The 18,848-nt window shown below is 38.3% G+C and overlaps 1 protein-coding gene across 1 annotated transcript; it reads left to right on the top strand.

Moving 5' to 3' along the window:
- The first annotated feature begins 9,138 nt into the window (after positions 1–9,138).
- On the top strand, positions 9,139–10,068 carry LOC148442637 (olfactory receptor 6N2-like). Its single transcript, XM_088463675.1, has one exon. The coding sequence runs from the start codon at positions 9,139–9,141 to the stop codon at positions 10,066–10,068; it is 930 nt and encodes a 309-aa protein (XP_088319801.1).
- Positions 10,069–18,848: the final 8,780 nt, after the last annotated feature.

Consider the following 18,848-nt stretch of genomic DNA (forward strand, 5'->3'; position numbering starts at 1 on the left):
TATACACCGGTACTATTTTGTATGATCAAGATCTAGATCTGGGTTACCGGTGACCTCATGGATATTTATCCTATATGATTTTAGGGAATTAGCGGGGACCTCATACCACAGTAATTGGAGAGATCTATCGCCATGTGGATTAGGTCAAACTAGTATCAGGGATTGTATGGGAAGCATAATTAGTTTGGCGCAACTCACTGTAAGTGTATGATAGAGGATATTACTATATCCCTATCCAGGGCACCAGCTCACAAGTAGATTATATACCATATCGATTGATTTGTGACCTCTCACCCAATAAATATAATTGGGGAATTTATTCTAACATTACAGGTGGATTATGCAATTTATCTGTGGACTGTTAACAAAAAATTTAACTATTAATTAGACACTTTGTTCCTTTAAAACACTCTTTATTTCAATTGAGCACTTATCGTCATCTATCAAGTTTTAACCAATATTTTCCACTATGACTGGACCCAAGGATGTGAAATAGGTCTTTTTAATACATATCAATAAAAGTTACATTTTACAGAATCTTTACTTTAGTGTGTGCTACTTCTTCCCCTTTGTTTTGTATTCAATTTGTTTGGTTGTTTAGGCTGCACCCCCACATGTATCTGTCTGACAATAGGAAATGGGGTACTTATAGGACATATAGTTGACTCCATTTTTATATTCTCCATGAATATTTGTGTGTGCAGATATAAAACTCTCGTCTTCTTTTTTCAGACTTTGACCATGGAATGATGGCGCGCACAGCATCAGTGTGACCATTAGCAAAATTCACTGCTACTTTGTTCGAAAGTGGCAGTACTTAAAGTGTACTAGAGTGTAAAGAGTGAACTAGCAGACAAAAAACTGGGTCAGAACGCAACGCCTCTGGTCACAAAACAGCTACTGGATGCTTGAGCAAAACGGAGAGTGGACACACCTGTTAATTTCCACAGGTGTGCAACAGTGCATCAAATTGCAGCTAATTTGATTCACATGACATCTCAAGCAATAGTATGCCGCACATTACATTGTGTAGGCTACAGAAGGACAAGGCCTTTCCATTTGCCATTGCTATCTGCTACAAATGGGGAAACACCTCCAGTTTGTTTAGGAACGCATGAATAAGACCGGTAATGTTTGGAATCTGGTCATATGATTACAGATCTACCTACCTTCCCCTTATGACCCTGCCCTTATGCCTAAACTCCTTAAATTAATGGTGAATATCATTACTGATAGATTTCAAACCTTCCTGTATTTCTTTTGTACAAACCACCAACTGGGCTTTGTCAGGGCTAGACATTCGGTTAAAGACATTTATAAGGCTATTGCTGCTGTAGCTAACCTTTATAATGCACCTCCTGGTTTGCTACTAAACCTGGATGCAACTAAGACCTTTGATATGGTTTCCTGTACTTATCTATATGAGGTTCTAGCTAGATGGGGGTTTGGTACTTATTTTATCACCTTAATTAACTTTTTCCTTACTCTCCCCACATTATCCTTGTTAATAAACGGCATCACTAGTGATTGTTATGTCAAGGGGCAAAATACAGGGTTGTCCCTCATCTATTTTGCTCTTTAATCTAGTATTGGATCCTATGCTTATGGTTCTCTAGATTGAGGGAAATCGTGCTGGTTAAATAAGTATTCCCATTATGTGGGCTAAAAAAAAGCTATAACATCTGGGAATCCAACTGCCCAAGAATCTTAATAATATAATATGACTAAATTCTTTTGAGGCATCACAAGGGTTGCTGAGAGGTGAAGTCATCTCCGGATTTCCTATTGGACAGGACCAACCTGGTGAAAATGATCCTGGTTCCTAGACAGCTTTACCTTATCAGAATCTCCAAGTTTTTCTCTCACGATGGGATAATCTGGCTGTTGAGAAAGCAGTACATTCCTTCATTTGGAATAGTAAAAGATCTCCTATAGGCTTAGTGAAACTCTGACAAATCCAAATCGAATGGAGGTATTATTTTGCCTAATATTGTAGCTTATAACCATGCTGCTCGTCTTCATTACCTTCAGGATGGTGGCATTACATAATTTGCTGTTGGAGTCTAGGGGGTGTATTTACTAAAGGGTGGGTTTTTAGAAGTGGAGTTGTTGCCTATAGCAACCAATCAGATTCTACTTATCATTTATCTAGCACCTTCTAGAAGATTTATACAATCAAAAGGGGAGAGGAATGGGAGATTGAGACACCGCACTGAGGAGGTAGTGGAGAAACAACAAAAATCTGAAACAATACACATAGCAATATTCAAAAATAAATTTCTAAATACATAAGTACCTATATTGATATCTTTAATGAGGGTGCGCCCTAGGAGCAAAAATCTAGAACTACAAGAAAAACAGAAGAGAGTACCGCTCGTGGGGTACCCCTGTGCACACAGAGAAACCCTGCAGCTTGACCATCTGTCCCTTGGGAGTTTGCGTTTTGGGCTGATACCCTGCAATGCTTTTGCAACGGGGTTTAACCTAATACCACAGTGGCAGCAGAAATAGGTATACTGTTCCTTCACTGTGCCATTGCACGGGACTCTCATTCCCTAGTCAGATGCTACTGCGTGTAAATGCACAGTCTTTTTCATCTCTCACAGTAGCAACCGATTTATGGTACAGATCTATACCGCATATTTAAAAGGTCTGATCTTCCCAAACCAATTTGAGGGACGCCTCCAATTGTATTGTATACATATATATATATTTGGATTTTTAGGGCAGACTACTGTTGTCTCGGTGCAATTTTTTACTCTTTATATTTGTTATTGTATGTATGTTTTTCTTAATGTTCGCCGATATCCATGATTGTGGAGATTTATTACATTTATTTGCACTTATGCACAGATGCCTTTTTTTAACTTTCTAGTGTTGACACATCAAAGCGTGATTAGTAATTCTATGTATATTAATTAACCTTGTTGCATATCATCACATTATATTTGGATTCTGTGAGGAATTTCCTGTATAATTTTTGTGTTCCTTATATTGATTCCAGGATTTTAGATTTATTTATTAAAAGTTATATTTTACGTATGAGGTGTGCCCCTGCATATAGGAGTACTTTTTTCCGTTTTTCTTGTACCTTCTAGAAGATAATAGCTAGAACCTGGTTGGTTGCTATGGGCAACAACTCCACTTCTAAGAATCTGCATTTTATTAAATATACCCCTTAGTGTCTTCAGTAGATTCACTTCTTTCCTCCACTTGCATGACGGTGAGGTGCCCATATTGGTCCAATTCAACCCAGTGCTTATGTACACTAGAAAAGTTTGGTACATTTTGTGATGCAAACATAAACTGAACCCTTGCATTTCCCTCTTCCTTTCTTACTACACAACCTGAATTTTCAAAATGGGAAAGCTATCGCTTTTCTACTTGGGCTGCTGTGGGCCTTAGATCTAAAGGCTTATTAACCAATTTAAAAAAACATGACTATCTCATAGGCCAATTAGGTTAAACCCTTTCCTCTAGTCTACCTTCAAGCTCAACATTACATGGCCACAGTCTTACACGTAATAACCCTTTGGACTGCTTATGATCTAATACTTCCTCTCGCAGGTCAATTTCTATACATTACTCTTTCCTACATAAATCTTTACAATATGACACATTCACAATTGGATTGTTGCAATAGATAGAGCACTTCCCTGGTCGACGTGTGGAAGTTCCATGATAGATTTGGTACATTGACTTTGGGCGTGCCCCATGATGCAATGATTTTGGGCGCAAGTAGGGCAGTTTGTTAACCATAATCTAGTTAATTATTTACCTTTATCATCCAAAAGGACCATATTTGGGAGATTACCAATGGGCTTGCGGGTGGCAAAGTGAGTTAGAAAACTGCTGATAACCATATTGGCTGTAGCCTAAAATGTGTCTAGCAATTGTGGATACAAAACTCCTCCCTTTATTCGCCTTCTTTCTTATGAAGCTCCTCCATGTCTTGATGGATTGGTTGGAGAACTTTGCAGAAAGAGAGGCTAACTCAGAGATTCTTTGAGACATGGGAGAGCTTCATTGATATCCTTCCTCCCATGGTTAGAGAGCACCTTTGTAAGTTTTTTCAAGGAACGCTCTGGCACAAGATCCGCATGTGTATTCAAGATCCACTGATTCAGCTACCGAATTCTTTCTTCCCTGCCACGTGATAACATATATTATGGCCACTGTTCTGTCTTGTATAGCCAGTATGGGTCTATTTGGGTTGCGGCCCCGTTCCCTTCACACATCAATTTTAGATCCAGGTCTACTCTTTATTGTACTGTTATTTTGTTCTTTCTCTTAGTCATAGGATTTTGTATTATACTGTATATTTACCCTCTATGATAATATTAGAGTCAATTTCTACTGTATAGATAGAATTTGACATCAGAGTGCCCAACCCCTTTTCTCTTTTTCTCTTGACTTCAGCAGAGCAAGAATACAACAAATAAAAGCAATACAGATATGTGACACAAATTAAACTATCACTTTAGGAGCTTATACTGTCATGTTAAACATTCATAACATCCAATATTTCAAAAGATACTGATTGCTCTCCTCTCCAATGATACCGATTCAAGATCAAAATGGAGCTTTGAACAAGGGCCTTTCATATGTATTAACTCAACCACATCAACTATTTGAATGAAATCTGAGCTTCCATCATTTTGGTAGAAAATTGAGATTACTGGAATATTTCCAGAACTCACCAGTTACCAACATTTTAAATAACCTGAGTGTTATTGAAAAATTTAGCCAAACCCACTGCATCTCAACATTTGAGCTCCAATCAGGGCAATGCTCCCTTTAAGTGTTTTTATAGGTTTCTTAATGATTGTGGCCAAATGTTATTTGTAATAAAGGAAAATTCACAGTTGCTGAGAAAACAGCTCTAGCCGACAAAGGTGTCACAATAGTCCTACAAAATACAACTGATTACCAAATAGAATTGACAAAGCTACTTCGTGATGCGTTGATATAGAGCTTATTTTCTAGAGATTCAACAGCAAAATTCAAAGTGGGTTGGCCATTATCCTAAAGGAAGCAAAATAAAATTCTTATCTCAGCTTCACAAAGCATTAACACAGGATCTACTGGTCACCCCAATAGTCTATTTTGTACCAAAATTCATAAAAGCTTGGCAGCTCCTGCTGGCAGACCCATCTGGTCTACCAGGGGGTCAGTTGTTGCTCCTATTGGGCTTGAGTGCCACAGATGCCCAGATTTCTACTCGCAACCTCCAGGAATTTTTAACAAGATAATCAAAGATATTAAGATTTTCCCCTGGATCTCACATTGAATTTGCTGCATCTGATTCTGCACAGAAATTGTTTCTGGTTGGATGGCGCATTGTGTGGAAAAACGTTCAGTTACGCAATTTAGCATATCACCAACCAACTGACAAAAATAACAAGTAACCATCCACCAGCCTTAAAAACTGGTCTCCCTTATTCATAAATGTTGAGGGTTGCTAGTTATATTACTGACAGTAATATATTACCAGCAGATCTATATATTATTTTCTTAATTTACCCAAAGAAGTTAATCTGAGGTGGTATCAGATCAACAGAAATGTAAAGTTCTGGCAATACCAAGAGAACAACTTGAAATCCAGTGTAAGGCCAAAAACCAAAGACAATAGGATACCATGGGTCAGTAGCTATTCTACATCTAGTGCTATTATCCAAAACTGTACCAGAGGCCTTTGGTCCATTGTAAGGCCCAGAGATGGGGGGCAAAATGGACACCTGTACCAGGCCTTGAGAGTCAGATGGGCCCGAGGATCAGCGACTGCAAAACTGCCCGCAGGTCCTATTAAACTGCTGTGCTGCTGAGTCTTACAGGAATATTTTACCTGTTACAGCACAGCCGCCCAGCCAAAGCCCCCGCCCACTGACACCCTTTCTTCCCCCAAAGTCAAACACTGGGCATATACAGGGCCCAGCCTTAGTAGTTAGTACACGTGACAGTCTGCCACCTCTCCCCTCCTGGTGGCACCTCCCCCCCTCTTGCGGCCCCACTGACCCCATTTGGCGCCATGGGCTTTGCGACTAAGCTGCACCATACATCCCATCACATACTTCTGTACCAAATATGTATCTTATTGGCATCATTAATGAGGCAATAACATTACATGAATATCCTGATTAGGGGCACTGGCAAGCAGCTGCTGTGTGCGACTGCAGCCTAAGTAAAAAGGCGAGAAGACTGGGAAATGATATGAGTGAGCCACACCACTCATCATTGTGCTTAATCTGGGACTTTAGATGAATTGCTTTGCGACAAAATACTAATCCTAAATGCCTAGGACACTATAATCACCTTTGTATGCAGCTACTATGCGAATAAGATGCTAATTTCCGATTTAAATAGTCTGGGAATTGCTGCCCCTTGTGTAGCATCTAAGTTGTGCCACACATTTTGCGCTATAGGGTGCAAAAAGGGTGTTGTAGTTTAAATACCAGATATCAGGAAGCCGGCACGCAGAATGCCGGCACCGGTAGTCCTAGAAACATAGAATTTGACTGCAAATAAGAACCACTTGGCCCATCTAGTCTGCCCTTTAAAGTCCCGACACCAGTCAGAATGCAGGCATCAGCATCCCGACCGCAAGTATTGGGGTTAAGGGGAGGGTTAGGGTCAGGCTAAAGTTAGGATTAGGCAGTAAGGGGTTGGTTAGGTTTAGGCTGCATTTTGGGGGGTTAGGTTTAGGCTGTGGGAAGGGAGGGTTAGGATACTTACCGACAAATGTCAGTATCCTAACCCTGTCGGGATGCCTGCATTGGGATTCTGACTGCTGGGATCCCGAGCATCAGCATCTCATTCCCAACTCCAAAAAATATAGGTAGATGGGGAGACATCTGTAAGGTCTGGTATATTTTTATATTTCACAAAATATGATTTATTTATAATTAAGTATTATAAAACTACAAGTTGTTTGTCTTGTTATTGTCTTGTATAGGAACAAGTTCTTTCTAATGAAATGTGTTTTATATAATCCAGTTTTAAAATTACAATAGGACAAAAAGTTTGAAACTACAGTATACAGTAGTTTTAAAAGTTCTGTTTAACAAAGAAATCTACGCTACTTTGTAGCAATCCCAATTAGGATATGTCTATTTGTGCCATCTCTTGAGAGATTTACTGTACTAATGTTGTATTCTGTTGGGTATTTCATTAATTAAAGGATTCACTCACAGACAATTCTAAATCCTTAATGCTTATCTGCTAATAATTGCAAATCTGTAGATCCACATATATATATATATATATAAATATTTGCCAATTACTCTTATCATTCTTGTTGCAGATTTTATAGAGTTAAGAACTGTATATTTTATCTGAGCGTTCATTAATGTTGAATGGAATATGGACACACTATTATACTGGGTCAATTAAAGGCTAATGTTTTTAAGGTGATTAAACATTATATTATGTTTAGCCTTGTTACACTGCTACTGTTATTTGTAGCAGATTGTATGATTAAACAGAATTTAAATCTGAATGACTAGATAGGAATTCTAATAAATAGGAGGATATAGAATTAAGTTGTGTTTTTTCTTCTTAAAATCCACTAGCTACTGTAGATTTTAGGTAAGTATTTTAGTCGTGAAAATTATGAGGTTCAAATAAATGTTAATAAAAATTTGTTGAATGCTTTCAAACATTTAAAGACTAAGTTATTTAAAGTTAACCAAATAATGTAATTTTTTTCTCGTAAGCAATAGTGTGTGTATATATATATATATATATATATATATATATAAATATAGAGTTGAGAAATAAGCACTCTCACTTGGCTGCCCGAAACATTGCTGTACATTTCAAAATGCATATATATATATATATATATATATATATATATATATAATATGGTGTGGCAGCACCTATTATGTCCCATCAGTTTGTTAATGAACATCAAAATAAATTGTGATCTATTTGAGCAATTTTCTCTTTAACATGTGTATTAGCACCATTGTCAAAACGATAACAGATGCAAGCAAATGTGCTTATCTTTATTTCAGACCCATCATCAACTGTAAATTGTATTGTGAGAGCTCCTCTTTAATATATTTAGCATGCCCAAATCATCAATCATCAATCAATATTTGTTTGTATTTTATTTTTTTTATTATTATTTTTATTTAATTGCTTTTATCTGTTTTCAGAAAGAACCTTTGAACTTACATATATATATAAATTAACATTTGCCAAATGCAGATTTTATAGAATTAAGAACTGTATATTTTATCTGAGCGTTCATTAATGTTGAATGGAATATGGACACACTATTATACTGGGTCAATTAAAGGCTAATGTTTTTAAGGTGATTAAACATTATATTATGTTTAGCCTTGTTACACTGCTACTGTTATTTGTAGCAGATTGTATGATTAAAAAGAATTTAAATCTGAATGACTAGATAGGAATTCTAATAAATAGGAGGATATAGAATTAAGTTGTGTTTTTTCTTCTTAAAATCCACTAGCTACTGTAGATTTTAGGTAAGTATTTTAGTTGTGAAAATTATGAGGTTCAAATAAATTTGAATAAAAATTTGTTGAATGCTTTCAAACATTTAAAGACTAATTTATTTAAAGTTAACCAAATAATGTAATTTTTTTCTCGTAAGGAATAGTGTGTATCTATATATATATATATATATATATATATATATATATATATATATATATGTATATATAAATATAGAGTTGAGAAATAAGCACTCTCACTTGGCTGCCCGAAACATTGCTGTACATTTCAAAATGCATATATATATATATATATATATATATATATAATATGGTGTGGCAGCACCTATTATGTCCCATCAGTTTGTTAATGAACATCAAAATAAATTGTGATCTATTTGAGCAATTTTCTCTTTAACATGTGTATTAGCACCATTGTCAAAACCATAACAGATGCAAGCAATTGTGCTTATCTTTATTTCAGACCCATCATCAACTGTAAATTGTATTGTGAGAGCTCCTCTGTAATATATTTGGCATACCCAAATCATCAATCAATATTTGTTTGTATTTTATTTTTTTTATTATTATTTTTATTTAATTGCTTTTATTTGTTTTCAGAAAAAACCTTTGAACTTACTGGTCCTAAAATAAGTTAAATTAGTACACCGGCAGAATGATGAACATTTCAAATTACTCTCATGTTACTCAATTCATCATCATAGGCTTTCCTGATTTCAATGGTTCTCAAGGCCTATTGTTTGTCCTTCTGAGTGTTATCTACATCTTCACTATTAGTGGTAATGTTACAATAATCACTCTCATCTGTATTCATCATCAACTCCATGTTCCTCTCTACCTATTTGTTGCCATACTGTCCTTCCTGGAAATATGGTACACAGCCGTCACTATTCCCAAAATGTTGTCAAACTTGCTGAATGAGAAGTTGATCTCCTATATTGGCTGTCTGTTGCAAATCTATTTTTTTCATTGTTTAGGTGCTGCAGAAACCTATCTTCTAACAGCAATGGCCTTTGACCGCTACATGGCCATATGCAATCCACTAAGGTACCCATCCATAATGACTATTAGATCTTGTTTTCAGCTTGCAGCTTGTTGCTGGGTCATAGGATTTTTTGGACCTTTAACCCAAATCATCCTGCTGTCTCGTCTTTCCTTCTGTGGGTCAAATAAAGTTGAACATATCTTCTGTGACTTCCTTCCACTGATGAAATTGGCATGTTCTGACACTTCACTCAATGTCACAGTGAACTTTACCATTAACTCATTCCTTCTCTTCCTGGCCTTCACCTGCATCATCCTGTCCTACATCAAAATTATTTCTGCTGTGTTAAAAATAAAGACTACTGAGGGCAGGAAAAAGGCTTTTTCTACTTGTGGAGCTCATCTCACTGTGGTCTTCCTTTTTTTTGTCAGTGTGAGCTTCATGTATGTTAGACTAACCAAACACAGCTCTGTCAACTATGATCGCATGATGGCTGTGATATACTCTGTTCTAACACCAATGTGTAATCCAATCATATATAGCCTGCGGAATCGAGAAATAAGAGAACTACTTAGGAGAAAAATAAGTGCATTATTTTAGTGTGTTTTATTTTGATGATTACGGGATTTCTTGGAGGTGTTCATTCTTCTTTAATATAAATTTGGAACTATGAGCTGAACAAGTCTAGTTGCTAATTCTGTTTTTGGCCACCAAATATGTTTATCTATTCCTATGTAACAGGAATAGATCACCAAATACTTACAACACAGGAACCGGTGCTGATTAAAATCACCTAATGTGTATTAGTATTAGGGATGAAGTTTCTTTTTCCTGCATGGTACGCCAAGTCTCAGCATGGCAACACCTCTTATTATATTTAAAAATAGGGTGTGCAATCCAAGCCCCCTTTTCTTCTTTTATATTTGTGCATATAAAGTGCACTTGAAGGTTAAGACTCCTGCTTGGTATTAGTACCCCTCCGATCTGCCCTTAGGTGATTTTTATCAGCATAGGTTCCTATATTTCTGGCTACATATAATAATGGGCACTATTATAGGTAAGTCCTAGATAAATTGATATAATGTGTCAGTATTAGGGATGTTAGGAACTCATCTGATGGGGTGGTGAAGGATGTGGTGGATGAGCATGCATTTTTGGCCAAACATGTACTAAGTACCACACTTATACTCCATGTAAATTGTAGAGTTATCAAAATTATTTTTGGCATCAGTATTTTTAGTGCTTAGAGTGTGCACCTGCATTTTCTTTTTCCTGCATAAATTTTGGTGCCCTTCAACAAGTCTTGCAGATACTGTAGCACAGCACAACAGTAGTAGTAATTGTGTATATTACTGTATGTAATTTAATGTATCATGTTATTTAGGTTGAAAGAGTTTCCTCATACTAATCCCAGCATACCCATTTCTCCATTAAAAAAATGATGTAAGATGGTATTGATTTGTTGGACAAAAAGAATTGTGATGAAAGAATTGGGAATGACTGCATCAATTGGTAAAATGGTCATTTTTAATTACTAGTATTACTTAGATAAAATTACATAAAATGGCCCCATCCCCTAAATTCATCAGTGAAACACTGTATGGCTATAGCAACAATCAACATTCAATCTATAAATGGTCCACCACATTTGAATCTGCAAATATGAAACTGTTCAGCACCCATTGTAATGGAAGGGAAGTACCCCAGGTGGGATGTCCTGCTGGGGGCAGGGAACATTGCAATAGATTTACTGGTCTTGATGTGAAATCCAAGGAAATTCAACCAAATACAATAAATGTAAAATATGTGGCAGAGAGTCCCTAGGGTCAGTAATACACAGAAAAAAAGGTTGTCTACAAATGCCCTCATCTTTACATCATTATGAGAAATAGAAAAACATCTGAAAAGTTGAACTAAGTAGTGTAATCGGATGATAAAAGTCCATAAGTTGGGGAGTCCTTATTAGGTTTGGGAAGTAGGATAGTATGTTATTCAATAAAAGAAAGGAACATAGGGGCCTCACATTGATTGGTCCTATAATGTTGCATTAGAGTGGATGTTAAGTTGTATTAAAGGAGTGTAAAGCATTCAACAAATACTGTAGGCCACCCAGACTTCGGGATTCATGACTGGGTAAGTGATCTATGGTGTGAGTTCTGTCTTGGTAACTTCCCCTTCCAAGAATTCCTTCTGGGAACGGATTAAGTTAGGAAGGTTAGCTTCTTGAAAAACCTGAGATCAGAGATCAATATCTACTGGGCCATCACTATAGAGGTTGGTGAAGTTGTCATGGAAAAGATTGTGAATAGGCTTGAAAGAGGCTGACAATAGTGAGAGGTGGCATTTGTACTCACCATTATATGGTGGCGTGTACACCTTAGTTTCACTAATAAATGACCAGCCTTGTTGCCCCATCGGTAGTACATGTGTTTGGTTCATTGATTATTATTGCAGGTTTGTGTTAATAAATAATTTTCTAGTAACTGATCGGGCCTGTTTATACATAATAAAATTGTCATTTGAGGGTTTAGAAGAGCAGTTAAAAAATTCTGACAACGACGAAGCATAGAGATAATTATATGTTTCCTCCATCTCACTTTCTTAATATGTTTAAATTGAATCACAGGGGCTCTGCACTCACCATAATAACTAATAATATAATGTTTATTATATTTATTATTATTATCAGTTATTATGGGGAGTGCAGAGCCCCTGTGATTTCTATTTAAACAATGTGGTCACATACCATGTTGCACCCCAAATCTAGGAATGGTGAGTGCCGTGGATTAGTGCTTTTTGTTTATTTTGATTAATTTTTATAATTAATCATTTTTGTGATCACATTTTCTCATGCACCCCTTTTAACTAGTTTAATCTAACTTGTGTCAGCTGTTTTCCTAGGTGCTTTGCAACAGGTGTGCTTGGTAACTGTCTCACGTTTAAATGCAAAGTTGCTGTGAGCTTTAAACCTTGATAGCATACCATGAGTTTAACACTAATGTGATGGCTATGTCCATGTTATAATTCTGAGCAGTAAAGTGGGGTCCCGTGACGGGGGCTGCAAGCTTAAATGCATTGATCAATTCATGAACTAAAACCCCACTGTTTATTCTATTTATTATTATTATTATTATTATTAGTTATTATGGTGAGTGCAGAGCCCCTGTGATTTCGATTTATATATATATATATATATATATATATAAAAATATATATATACAGTCAGGTGCATAAATATTGGGACATTGAAAGAATTTTCATATTTTGGCCTCTATTCACCACCACAATGTCTTTGAAATGAAACAAACAAGATGTGCTTTAACTGCAGACTTTCAGATTTAATTTGAGGGTAATTACATCCAAATCAGGTGAACGGTGTAGGAATTACAACGGTTTCTATATGTGCCTCCCACTTTTTAAGGGGCCAAAAGTAATGGGACAAACTAAACAATCCTAAATCAAACTTTAACTTTTTAATACTTTGTTGCAAATCCTTTGCAGGCAATTACAGCCTGAAGTCTGGAACGCATAGACATCACCAGACGCTGGGTTTCATCCCTGGTGATGCTCTGCCAGGCCTCTACTGCAAATGTCTTCAGTTCCTGCTTGTTCTTGGGGCATTTTCGCTACATATCATGAGCAAGCAACAATACTATCTACATTATAGCGACCATATTACATTTATTTTATTTCCCAATTCAATATGTTTTGGTCTTGTTCCGATACGATTAAAACTATGCTAACAGTGAAGATCTAGTCTCCAAAAAATGATCTCTGGAAAGTAAATATGTGAACAGAACCAACTGTTTTCTAGATTTTCAATTATAATCCTGGTCAATGTCTAAACAGATATTGCTTTGCTCCGAGTTCTTCAGTAAGCCAGATTTGTTCTTATTACCAGTCACAAGGGTATGATATTGTCCAAAGCGCTCACCCAACTGATAAAGGGTGAGTTTGCAATTTATTGTTTCAAAGGTACTTTATTGATTTGAAAAACACCGCACACTATATCCTTTGCCACTTATTTCCTTGAGCCTTGAAATTACACCAAAGATCCAAGTTCCACACAACTATTCCATATTGCTCACGCAACCACCGCAGGACGACTGTGCAAAATGTCCAATGCTATACATAAACCTATAATGTGAGTGTCCTAATTTCTTCAACAGGAGACCTTCCTGTATTTAAACATTCACATAAGTAATATAATAAAAAGGAGACAGACTTACCCAGATCAAGGAATCTCTATATAAAGTGAAGCAAGCGGTCCGATCATAGTTATTAATGCCGCCTGTGTCTCCCGTTGTCCTTCTGCCGCGTGGTGTAAACAAACCACACATGGAGGATAGGGGAGTAACCAAGGTAAACTAAAACATGGCTGATGATAGGTCCAATAGTAATCACGTGACACAACTCAGTGTCACGTGACGCAAATAAGATTTTGTCTTGTTTAAGAATATCATAATTTTTTATTATACATCATCCATCCACCTTAGAAGTGCCGATACATGGTCAAAGCAACGTGCCATTCAGCCACATAAACGAACTGCCGAAACCTCTGCCCGGGGACCAACTCTTGCGGAAGCCTAACAGCACTGCTAATTAGGACCCCTCAATATAAGCGGACACTGGATTTGGTAATTATGAGTCTGGACTGACTTTAGAACTGCATATGCTCAGTACCATTGGATCATACTTATTGGACTATCATCTAAGCCTCCCAGCATTTAAATGAGGCCAATGTGACTGGTGGTTTGGATTGTTTCTATGTACTTTTTGCACATTTTAAATTATATGCATATTGGTATCTTGTATGCCTTTTAAATGATTAAATGTTTTCATTCTAGTTGAGCGCTGTTATTTTCTGTAATTCTGTTTTATATTGTTGAGGACTGACTACCCTCTTTTTATACAGCTGCTCATAGTTGATTATACTATTTCATTTGTCATTTCTGCACCCATCTCAGCGCTTCTGCAGTGCTATCACTGTGTGTTTTTTTCTTGTGTGATTTTGTTAAACAGTCTATATTATTTGTTGCCATTCTCTCTTTTTTTTATACACTTTAGGGATATCCAGTCAGAGACCTTCCAAAGCAATTATCACTTGACGTTTAAGACAGTGCCAGAACTAAAGTCCTTTTTTCTAACCACTATCTAAATAACTTATTTGAAGGCTCCTGCAGTATCTGGCTGCACATCTTAAGCTGGCCACACACTAGACCAACTTACATCCAACTAGCCAACTTGTTGATTGGTTGGAATGAAAATCTGGTAAGGAATGGGAGTAACTGATGATCAGCAATTTGCTCCTAAATACCAGAAAACAGATGAAAATGTTCGTTCAGACAAGTTTGTTAAATGTTTGATCTAAACAATTTGTTCAAACAACAGTTTTTGTCCATTTTCCGGCATTTGGGAGCAAATTGCTGATTGTCATTTGCTTTCATACCTTACCAGATTTTCATTGCAACCAATCAACTAGTTGGCTCGTTGGATGTAAGTTGGTCTAGTGTGTGGCCAGCTTTACTCCATCCCCTATGAAAAGTTCCTGACGCCAGCCATCCTACCTTCCAAAACTTCACTTATCTTCTCACTGGACTTCACTATCCCGTGAAAAGATGGCAGCCACAGGTGGGCATTCCTATGAGGTTGCATGAGATAGAACCAGATAACTAAATGTCTAGTCACCTCATGTGGCCTTGCTAAGCTAGGAGTTAATTAAAGATTCACATTTGGTATTGCTCTTCAAGACAAGAAAAGGCAACAAAACTTATTCTAAAAGATCTTTAAACACATGATGCCCAAGAGATCTTCTCATTCAGGCCACACGGATGTACTGTGTCCAATAGGGTAATCCATTTAGTTTCCAAACGTAGCAATAATTTGGCTCGGTCACCTCCTAATTTTAAAGGGGCCACATGGTCAATGATCTTGTATCGTAAGCTTGTAAGTGGGTGGCCGGCTGTTTTGAAATGGCGAGCCACCGGTTGGTCAGAGTCTCTCCCTTGAATCGCTAGTTTGATTGAAGAACGATGAATCGCCATTCTCTCTTTGATCCTTTAGAATAAGTTTTGTTGCCTTTTCTTGTTTTTGTGTAACATTCAATAGTCATCCATTTCTAGATTAATTTTATTGAGATTGTTATGGTAAAAAATTTTATATGATCTTTCATATGCTCTACATTCACCAGTAAATGGTGTGTGTGCTCAGCACAGAATAGTAGTCCTGATACAAGATCTTGTGTATACATATGTTACAGGACCATCCATGTGCAGTTCTTAATGTTTCTAATATGTGTAGATGCATTGCATTTCATAATATTTGAGTAGTGGTATGTCACTGTTTTGTCCTAATATGTTATGTTTTCACTCTACTAATGGTTGTTTTTGTATGTGTCCCACAGCGCTGCTCTCCGTGTGCGGTTGGACCCGCCCACATAACTGCATTGTTTAGATCCGTTCCCATAGAGACAGTTCCTACTCTGTCTCCTTTTACTTTCACATGACGCCGTTTGATGACATCATCTGGGGGGCGACACCCGCTGCACTGAGGCGCGCTGTCGGATAGTCGATTTTCATTCGTGATTCATCTGTTTTAAGGTAAGCACTGTAGCCTTGTCTGTTAAGCACACCTTGAGAAAAAGGCAGTTGGGGCCTTGAAACGTTGGTTCACGCGGGATTAAAACCTTCTATTTTTTTTTTTCATCAAGTCCGGATGAGTGCCGCTTATTCTTGCTCTATTGAGCAGGAGACCTGGGATATACAATATTGTAGCTGGTACCACGGCATGTTACATTTATACTGAGTGCCTGTCTACATGCATCTATATATATATATATATGTACTGTATATGTGTGCATGGTGGTACAGTGATTAGTGTGTTTGTGTCATAAACTCGTGGATAGAGAATGGATGCTGATCCATATTTCGGGATTGACGAGGCCTAGTATTAATGTGCAGAGTCTAACGTATTGGTAGTATTCACCAGGAACTCCCGCAAGGAGGTTTGGACTTAGCTGTGACCGACACGCAGGTCGCGGCCCTCAGACTAGGTTCCCTAATACAGAATCGGTATGTAATGCCGGCTGTCGGGATGCCTCCTATCACAATACCGACAGCAGCATCCCAATGGTTGGTATCCCGACAGGGGTCTGGTAAGTATACTTACCCTCCCCCCTTCTCCTCCTAACCCTCTCTTCTCTTAGCCTAACCCTCCCCACCCCGCACCCTAACCCTCCCCATTAGTGCCTAAACCTAATTCCCCCCTTTCTGCCTAAACCTAACCCTCCCCAGTTAGTGCCTAACCCTCCCCCTAGGGGTGCCTAACCCTAACTTCCCCAAAAAAACCTGTCGCTAACCCCGCTATGTAACCTAGCCCCCCCAGCTAACACTAAGGATGCCCCGGACTCACCTCGTTCGGGAAGGTGTCCTTCTGTGTTCCGGCGTCGGGATTGAGATAGGTTGGTATTTCAATGCCTATCTTAAAGCCTGTGTCAGGCTTCAGTCATCAAGATTTAGACCGGTGGCCTTGCAGACACCAGTCTCATAACTACATCCCACCTAATACAGGTGCTGGCATTCACGGAACAGGAGTAGAATACAATGAAGATGTACAGCGTAGTCGATAAGCCGGGTCAAAACCAAATGGACAAGATGGTTCCAGGGAGCAGACATAAGCAGGTCATGGAGGATAGCCAAGGGTCAAACCAGAATGCCAAGTGCAGTACCAGGGAATAGACAAAGTCGGGTCACAAACAAAACAAAGCTAAAGTCAGGAATGGGCAGTAGAATCACGAACAGGAACGCTGGAGTAAGGTTTGGGAGCCTATACTCTGGCACAGTGCTCCCAGGGAGTTTAATAAATAGACAGGACTTGAATTTGGTACCTCCTGTGATGTCACCTGATGGTGTGTTTGGCCCTTTAAATTCTCACAGGTTGGCACGCACACCCCCAGGGGAGCCGCAGCTGTCTGCACTCTGATGCTGGATCCCGGGGGTGGAAACTGGATGACCGAGTGGTAGGTGCTGGGGACACCCCGCCCGCTGCCCTGCTGGGCCTGGTAAGTGTGTGCCGGTGTCCAGCGCACTGTGACTGTGTGTGTGTGTGTGTGTGTGTGTGTGTGTGTGTGAACTAGTGTGTTAGGGCAATTAGACTGTACAATCCATCGGGGCAGGAACTGTATTCAGACATGATGTGGCATTTAAAAAATTCACAATTGGTATTTAGTAATTAAGTATTAAGCTAATTTATGCCAAGAAAACATTATTTACCCATTAGGTATGATGGATTCATATTTCTATGCCAAATTCTGACCCTACCATTTGCATGTTTCAGCAGACCTAGAGATATTTCAAAGAGGCAACTTTTAAAAAGAATTCAACTTTGTGGGGGCGATTCCGCCCAGTGTTGCAATTCAATTGTTCTGGGTGCTCATTAATTATCACCCTCTTCGCCCCGGGTTTAGCCGTGTAAAGTGGCTAAACCAGTCTAAAGTTCTGGTCAGGGCGCGCTAACTGCGGTTAGCACGCCCTAACCAGGGGGGTTTCTCACACATTTCTTCTCACACCCTCCTGAGGGTGCCAGCAGAAATACTGGTGCCGGTGGTTACCGCACTCTAACAGAGCAACAAATGAATTGCTCCATCGGGCGTCTTAAAAAAAAAAAAAGGCACCGCCAAAACATTTGAATCACCCCCTGTGAGTCCTCTTCATTCACTATAGATTCAGTTTCTTCTTTTTAGTTGACTAGGTTGGAGTCCAGTGTGGTCTTTTGCTGCTGCTGCCCAACCAATTGAAGGTTCAGCTTGCTGTCCATTAGAGATGCTCTTGTACAATGCACTGTTGTACCACATGGTTGTTTGAGTTAACATGTTCTCCTCTTACTGCCATGGACACTAAGGGTACACATAGTGGCTTTTGAAAATATGTTGGCAGGTGACAAGCTAACCCCAGAGTGGGAGTGACACTTCTGCCCTTCAAATTCCCTTGAAATGCTGCATTCACCAGCTCCTTGAAAAGCAGTGCAGAGTGAAACAGGATATAACTCCTGATAGGTTGGCATGATGGCAAAATGTGCTATAATATTGATATTAACAAATGTATCACTATACCTAAATATAATTGTGATAAATGTTCAATTGGCCTCTATACAGCATAGACAGCATTCTTGTAGTCACAGTACAATAAAGAAGCATTCTAGTAAATCCTACAGAAGACAGATAGCATTCTAGTGACTCCTGCACACACATTCTAGTGACTCGTATAAGCCAGAGAACATTCTAATGACTCCTGTACAATTCAGGGTGAATTATAGAGACCCCTTCACAATACAGAGATAAATTTAGTGACTATTGTTCAATACAGATTGCATTTTACTGACCT

This window comes from Taudactylus pleione, unplaced genomic scaffold (assembly GCF_031769625.1).
Source record: "Taudactylus pleione unplaced genomic scaffold, aTauple2 ptg001427l, whole genome shotgun sequence".
Classification (NCBI taxonomy): domain Eukaryota; kingdom Metazoa; phylum Chordata; class Amphibia; order Anura; family Myobatrachidae; genus Taudactylus; species Taudactylus pleione.